The sequence below is a fragment of the Cornus florida genome, unplaced genomic scaffold, assembly GCF_030987335.1.
Source record: "Cornus florida cultivar Cherokee Brave unplaced genomic scaffold, ASM3098733v1 CherokeeBrave_3.0.0_Hap2_Chr09, whole genome shotgun sequence".
Lineage (NCBI taxonomy): Eukaryota > Viridiplantae > Streptophyta > Magnoliopsida > Cornales > Cornaceae > Cornus > Cornus florida.
The window spans coordinates 17296123-17304426 of record NW_026775579.1 but is presented as its reverse complement, the minus strand read 5'-3'; the positions used below and the strand labels follow the sequence as shown (position 1 = coordinate 17304426).

The 8304-nt window shown below is 37.9% G+C and overlaps 1 protein-coding gene across 1 annotated transcript; it reads right to left on the bottom strand.

Moving 5' to 3' along the window:
* Positions 1–6301: 6301 nt before the first annotated feature.
* Positions 6302–7846, bottom strand: LOC132272389 (G-type lectin S-receptor-like serine/threonine-protein kinase LECRK4). The gene is made up of 3 exons (XM_059773547.1): positions 7273–7846; positions 6591–7113; positions 6302–6548 (listed from the first exon to the last, which is right to left on the bottom strand). The coding sequence occupies exons 1-3, from the start codon at positions 7844–7846 to the stop codon at positions 6302–6304; spliced, it is 1344 nt and encodes a 447-aa protein (XP_059629530.1).
* Between the last annotated feature and the right edge of the window lie 458 nt (positions 7847–8304).

The window sequence follows — 8304 nt, the reverse complement described above, 5'->3', positions numbered from 1 at the left end:
TTGGTAGAATTTTGTGTCCCAAATGTGGGAATAGGCGGCGCTTGCTAGCCTGGGAATATGCCAAATGCATAAATATAGTCCTTTACTTACCAATTACCATCCTTTTTTACTTCAGAAAGTATTAAAATCAGTTGTAACAAAGAAGCATCGACAAAAAAACAACAAAGATGAGACAATAGAAAAGTGACATCATGTTGTTGTCATTTAAAAAAAACCAAAACTATAATTTGATTTGCGAAGTAATATTAACCAAGAATTTTTTTAAAGACCAAAATAGATGGTCTTTTATGTGTTGAATGTGAAAATTACCAAAATGTGCCCTTATCTCCTAGAAAATAATAAAAAAAAATGTTTAAATTAATTTTAGCCATATTGTAACTTTGTTGTGATTTAATGCTATGTTTGGGGGTTTGGGGGTCCAAATGATAGTAAACTAATCCGCTTCTTGTTTCTTCACTCGCTACCTCATTACATCCATTGTACTTGGAAACAATGGTTGAAATCACGAAGAGATGATGTGTATTCATTAGTTTATTTGCAATTAACATTGGCATTGATCATACACGTTGCGATTGTGTTAGGCGCTAAATGTTATACATTTTAGCCCCTTTACTTGCATGTTTTATTCTCTTAATAATAGTTTATTTGTGATTTTACATTGTTTTATTATTTTTATTTATTTCTGGGCTTTAATTGTAAAATCAGTCAACACCAGTGATTCTGAACTTTAAAAGATGACATTCCGTAGGACCGAGCAATGTTGAAGATCCAAGTCAATTATATTTAAAAAGTAGTTCAAAAGAAGCTGCAAATTGATGAGAATAGAAAGAAGAAGAAAATGAAAAATCCTTCTCTAAAAAAGAAACTTTCGCCAAAGTTGGCAACTTGAACCCCGTTTTGGTAATCTGGCTGTATCTCTCCCCTCGAGTGTCAAAATAGCTAAATTCTCACACGAACTGAAAGGAAATTTGAAGAGCTACAATTTTGTATTTCACGAGGATTCCATAAAACAGTTGTTTACCTTGTCCAAATTAGCTTGGTAGTCTGTACGAATTTCGGAGTCTATATTTGAGAGAATTTCTATGTATGTCTTTTATATAAAAAAAGGAACTTTAGGGCTGATCTTTTATTATTTAAAGAGAGTCCTCTACAATATTGAATCATCATACAGAGGAGCTTGAGGCTGAGATTAGAAGAGGAGCATTCAGAAAAAAGAAGAGATCGATCCATGGCGGTAAAGATATCTTCCTTAACCATGAAGAAATAAATTCCAGTCATACTTGGCTAAAACGCTTTGCTAGGGTTGTGATGTAGCCCTAGCTTAGCACACTGGTTTGATTGTATTTAATTATTGGAGAACAATTTTTATCATGCATGATTGTGTAATCTATGAGATTTTTAATTGACTTTTCAATAAAAATCGGTTTTCAAGTTTTAATTCAATTACAAATATTTTTCGATCTTGTCTTAGATATTTTAATCGTGTGATTGAACACAACTCATTCGCTTCTTGTAGTTGCAAATGAGATGATTACACAATGGTATTTCTCTTAATATAATGTTAGAGATTTGATGGATTATGCCTAGAAAAGATTGACCATGCTACACCCTAGAGTAAAGTAGATAGGTAGATGGTTTATACCAATCGAAGATAGTCCATGATTAACTTTAAATTATATTATTTTCCAGCTGAATTAATATGTGCTTGTAGCCATGATTAATTCCCTATGCATGTATAATATATCTCCAATAAATTGATGCAATTGACTGGTGGTGCAACATTAGTGGTGAAATCATACCCCTAGTCCTCTCTCTTCATTTTCTACATCTTATTTAATTATTGTTTTTTTATTTTATTTTACTTTCAAGTTGTTGAGGGTGAAATTCACGCGGTCCAATACGACATCGTTTTCCTACAAGGAAGAGAAGAGAAGAGAAGATCGATGAACCTTGACAACACCAGTGTGGTGCCTACCAAGAGCTCTCTAACGATCAAGTTAGTCACCGGAGGTCTAAAAAGAAGGTAGGGATTTAATAATAGTTTTTTCGTCGTACTTTATTCCCAAGTCGTCTTCCTATTTATCGTCACTTCCCTTATTCTTGATAAGGGAATATCATGGAACTTATCATATGGAAGTTATCCTATGGAAATCTTATCCTTGATAAGATTTGTTATTATCCCATGGAATTTATCCAATGGAAATCGTTATTCTTGATAACGAAATATTATCTTTCGAAAGTAGAAGAGATTTGGCATCTGGTCAGCACTTAGTTGCCTCTATCGTTAGGTTAAGATAGGTTAGGTTTATTTTTCCCTATCAGATGCCCCCATTCCCAAGCTTGCTCGTCCAGCTTTGGGAATGTTATTAATTTTTTTTTTCTTACCTTGGGAATAGTACCCGCAGGAACTATTCATGTGGTACTGTTCACATGAACATTAAAAACTTTTTTTTTTTTTTCCTTGCCCTGGGAACAGTACCCACGGGGACTATTCCCGCGAAACTGTTCACATGAACAGTAACACCTTTTTTTTTTTTTTTTTTTTTTTTTTTTAACCCTTGGATACTTTTCCCTTGGGTAATCTCCTCTCTGGTAGTCTTCCTTTGGGTAATCTCCCCTCGGGTAGTCTTCCCTTGGGTACTAATTTTAGTACCCTTGGGTACTATTTTTAGTATCCTTGGGTGACCTTCCCTTGGGTACTATTTTTGGTACCCTTTGGTACTATTTTTAGTATCATTAGGTACTCTTCCCTTAGTTACTATTTTTGGCACCCTTGGGTACTCTTCTCTTGGGTATTATTTTTGACACCCTTGGGTAATCTTTCCTTGGTAAAGGAATAAATTGTACGAGCTTCACTTAGGTCGCTACTCCTTTAATAAGGGGATTAAATTTTACAAGCTTTACTCAGCTCGTCCCTTTAGTAAGGGATTTTTATTTACTACCCCTTATAGTAAGGGGATAGTGATTATAGGACCCTTATAATACGGGGATATTGATTACGGGATTCACTCAACCCGGGTCTTTGTAATACAAGACACTCATTTACTATCCCTTATAGTATGGGGATATGGATTACGGGATTCATTCAGCCCGGGTCCTTATAATACAGGACCCTTAAAATACAGGGATATTGATTACGGGATTCACTCAGCCCGAGTCCTTCTAATACAAGACACTCATTTACTATCCCTTATAGTATGGGGATATGGATTACGGAATTCATTCAGCCCGAGTCCTTGTAATACAGGACACTTATTTACTATCCCTTGTAGTACAGGGATATTGATTACGGGATTCACTCAGCCCGGGTCCTTATAATATAGGACACTTATTTATGATCCCTTATAGTACGGGAGATAGTCGTCTTGTCTCTCTAGTAAATGAAGGAAGCTTTAATTATTTCACCCTTCTGTGTCGAAGGAGTAGTCGGCTTCTTGTCCCTTTAATAAAGGAAGAATGTGTTGTTGGCCCTTCGTCCCTTTAAGGAGATAAATAGATTATTTTCAGCTTGATATTACCACATAAGTAGGTAACTGAAACCATAATATTTTATTACGTAGGAATTGAGGGTCATCCATCTCACTGGTGATGGTGACTTTATTATAAAATGAAATAACATGTGAAATAATGAACTAAGATGCCCCTAGTCTTTATTTTGAATGACTTGATAAGGTTAATTCCAACTGTGAGACAACTGTTAGTCGGTATACCTATCTGAGTCCTCCTCACTATATAGCCTATAACTTTGGCTGAAGAATGATATCTTATAACAGGTATCCTTTTCATCCCATGTGAGAGGGGCTGACCTCTTCTTGTTCTCTCCTTCTTTTCCCTTCCATGCATTCATGGCGTCTTCAGCGTTTATATTTTTCTGCACTCTGATCAATGACTTTGCCATGTTGGTGGGAGGTTTATTGGATAAGGTGAATAAGAATCTCAAGGTTTGGAGTGCTCCGATGAAAATGGTCAAAGCCACCTTGTCATCCACCTCTTCTGCCTGTAACATCTCTGTGTCAAACTGGGTGATGTATTCCTGGATCGGCTTGCCCTTCGTTGCTTCAAAGTAAGCAGGTAGGTGGCCGGCCTCCTATGCCTCTGACCTGCAATGAAGTGGCTCACAAATTGCTTGCTCAGTTCTTCGAAGGTGTTGATGGTTCCTGGCTTTAGCTTGTTGAACCAAACTCTTGTCGATCCCTTAAGTGTAGTGGGAAAAGCTCGGCACATATTTGCATCTGGCATAGCGTGCAAATGCATAAGAGCTTGAAAGGTTTCTAGGTGATCGAGGGGATCTTTGGTCTCATCAAAGCTTTCGAACGAGGGCATCCTGAACTTGCTAGGCAATGGACATTTCATAATGGCAGGGCTGAATAGCAAGTTGGTCCTTTGTACCAAGTCGTCTATGGCGGCAAGACCTTTCCTTTTCATAGCCCGCATTACATCTTCCATTTTCCCCTTGAGATCCTCAATCTGCAAGTCGAAATAGGTAACTATCTTTGTCTTTTCTTTAAGACAAAAAGCTGTGCCTTCGTAAGGTCAGGACCTCTATGGGAGAGATGGGTGGACCACCTCTCTATGTCAGTTTCCCACCTGGCTTTGTTCCACTTTGGTCTCACTTCAGGGAGGATGATTATCTTGCTCTTCAAGATTCTTATTACCTCCGTTTGGATTTGAGAGATCTTGTTGTGGCAAGTTTTGTTGAACCGGTGGAACAAGATGCTGCAGGAGCGTTGCATTTTGTTGAATCATCTGGTCCATACCCTGACTCAGAGTTTGGAGCTTGAGTTCTAACGCTGCAAGCCATGTTTGGTCGTTTGGGACGTCTAGGTTTTCACCGGACTCTTTGACCAGATCCCGGCGACGGTGTTCCTTCGGTGACCATACCAGACCGCAAATGTATATACCCAATTGAGTAATTAATTGATTCAAAGGAATCGTCGTTCCCATAGATGGCGCGAACTGTTGAGGGTGAAATTCACGCGGTCCGATACGACGTCGTTTTCCTGCAAGGAAGAGGAAAAGATCGATGAACCTTGACAGCACCGGTGTGGTGCCTGCCAAGAGCTCTCCAATGATCAAGTTAGTCACCAGAGGTCTAAAAAGAAGGCAGGGATTTAATAATAGTTTTTTCATCGTACCTTATTCCCGAGTCGTTTTCTTATTTATTGTCACTTCCCTTATTCTTGATGAGGAAATATCATAATCGTTATCCCATGGAACTTATCCCATGGAAATCTTATCCTTAATAAGATTTGTCATTATCCCATGGAATTTATCCAATGGAAATCGTTATCCTTGATAACGAAATATTATCTTTCGAAAGTAGAAGAGATTTGGCATCTGGTCATCACTTAGTTGCCTCTATCGTTAGGTCAAGATAGGTTAGGTTTATTTTTCCCTATCACAAGTTAATTTGAATTTTAAGAAATCTGTTGACAAACTTATTTTACCCAAGTCCCTTGGATACGACACTTGCGAGTGGTACATATAAATCTCACACCAGACTGTCAGTCTAAAGATGACGCATATTTTCTTGCTATGAATATTGTGAAGAATCAATTGGCAATTGGATGTGAGATTAAGTGATAGCTTGATTTCATATATTGATTAAGACATATTTGGCAGTATAGATAATAATGGTATATATCATATGACTTATTCAAAATCTGAAAACTTGTCGAAGATAATTGTAAATGTATTGGATGATAATATCAATTAATGTAGAGTTGTTTTATTTACTATGCTTTGAAAAAAAACAAAAACACAAAAGTTATCTTGCACCTATTTAATTAAGATATTGAGCTATGCCCCCATTGCCCCCACAATCGATTAGTTGATGAAGGATTATATAGTTATATATTATACTTGGATTGGTAAGTCGCTGACTATGGCAGCAGAGGATTGGCCCCAAATTGTCGAAAGTTCCTAGTGGGAATCGAACCCCAGACCTTGATGCTAGTAAGCACCCAAGTCAGATGATTTTACCACTAAGTCAACTTCTTGGGGTAACATTGGAAGACTTTTGTTATATGCAGAGAAGTATTTATTATACATTGTAATAGAATGAGATCAACAAAGAAACTCTTTTTTTATTGCAGGAATTTGTAGATACATATAACAACACTAAACAGAAATGAGCAAGAAAAGGAAACATACTTTGGAAGATTTTATGTTGATAGTTTATCATATCTTTGATTACAAAGCATATAAGTAATAGCCATTGTTGTGTCACTAAGCCTAACACTACTTAGACAACACCAAAGGAAGTAGTAATACTAGGAGGAACTGGTATTTCTATAGTCCCTTATAACATCAATACGACCTTCTTCATTGAGGGGCGGAGCGACGGCTCATCGTGGATGCACCAAAGTCCAATCCTGACCATCCTCTCCAATTGTTGCTCGTCCACCTCTTCCTCACGAACTAGCTTTCTCAACTCATTTTCCTTGAAACAGGTGTACACCCAGTCAGCGAGGACTGCCTCATTCTGTGCAAAATTTATATCAACACACTTGCGACAACATATGATCTCCAAGAACACAATCCCATAGCTGTAAACATCAGCTTTTGCAGTTATGGGCAAGCTCCTGTACTACTCAGGGGCAACATATCCCCTTGTTCCTTTGAAGCTGCCGGTGAATGTCCTGGTTTGCTCCGGCATTAGTAACTTTGCCAATCCAAAGTCTGCAATTTTTACTCTGCAATGCTCAACCATGAGTATGTTTTTGGGATTTATGTCACAATGAACGATCTGTCTATTGCACTCCTCGTGCAGATATAAGATGCCTTTAGCCATGTCAAGAGCATTCTGAATTCTTCGATCCCAATTTGGTTGTACTTCAGATTTGAAAAGAAAGTTTGCCAATGAACTGTTGCTCATGTACTTGTACACCAAAAGCCTATTGGATCCTTCATGGCAGTAGCCAAGCAACCGGACTAAATTCCTGTGATTGGTTCTCCCAATAGCTCTCATCTCATTACGGAATTCTATGTCTTCTTCAGCTACCACCTTCTCCAATCTCTTGACAGCAATTGCCTTTTGCCTATCTGATAACACCCCTTTAAAAATTGTTCCAAAAGCTCCTTGGCCCAATATTTCTTTAAAGCCACTGGTTGCTTTTTCAAGTTCATCATAGGAAAATGATCACAGGGTTACATCCTCAATTAACCCATCATCCTGTGCACTAAGAAGCTCTTTATATGCCCCAATGCGATGTCTATATATAACAACAGTGAGTATTAGAACAATAAATGCAAAAGTTAAGCATGCAATACCAATAATTAGAATATCCATTCTCTGTCCTTTCTTGCTTGATTTAGGAACCCGATTAGTCACAGTAGGAGTTTCATTCCTGCCGGTCGATCCCCTAGTGCCTACTTTTACAAGAGTTCCAGTGGAGTCATCTACTTTTCTCTTCCCAAATCTCAATGGAAGTTTTTGTGTTCTGCACTCTTGGTTTTGAAATGTCGTGGGTTCGCAGCTGCAGTCATCTAAACAGGCCTGTTTACAATCTTCTTTGGTCATGGACAGATAAGTAAAGTATACACTGTCCTCCCACATGGTATTATCCAATTCATAAATTGTATAATTTATGTTTCCATACTTGAAAACACAACTCTCTGTACTGAAATTCTTGTTGCAGCCCAAATTCTTTTGCCCCTGATTAATGTATACAAAACCAGGAGGACAAGTGCAAGAAGGCTCTTGATCCATGAGAACAAAAAACCCATTAATGCCGCACATGCCTTTAATACTACACCTATCATCTGGTGCAGACCACTCAATTGTCCAATTACCATTCTGATTCGAACTATAAGAATATAACCTCCATAAACCATCTGAACCCATCGTTGAACGGAACATCTTCCCCACGGATGAGCTTCCGCTATTGGTTATGTTCTTTATGTTGGTACCTGTCTTATTAAGCACATATAGGAGCCCATTAGAGTCTAGAGTTAATGTTGCATTTTTGTAATATTTCTAAATATCACCATTTTCCATTTTTTTGGAATTTTTTGTTCATGCAAGGGCATTCTTGTCTTTTCTCATTTGGCGTGCCGGTTGTGTCCGAGAGTTGGTTGGGACATTTCATTGAGTCCAGGACTCTTTGAAATGCTAAGGTTGCCATTTTTACATTTTTTTGTTTTTCGGGCCGGACGATTCCGTGTGGGACTCGTTGCTAGAACTGTTGAGTACGGGGGTTTTGGTTGAGTCCAATTTCATCACATTTATTTATTTAATGTGTTATGTGTGGTTGTAATTTATTATGTGTGTATATATATAATTAAGTGTGGTGGAAAATTAAG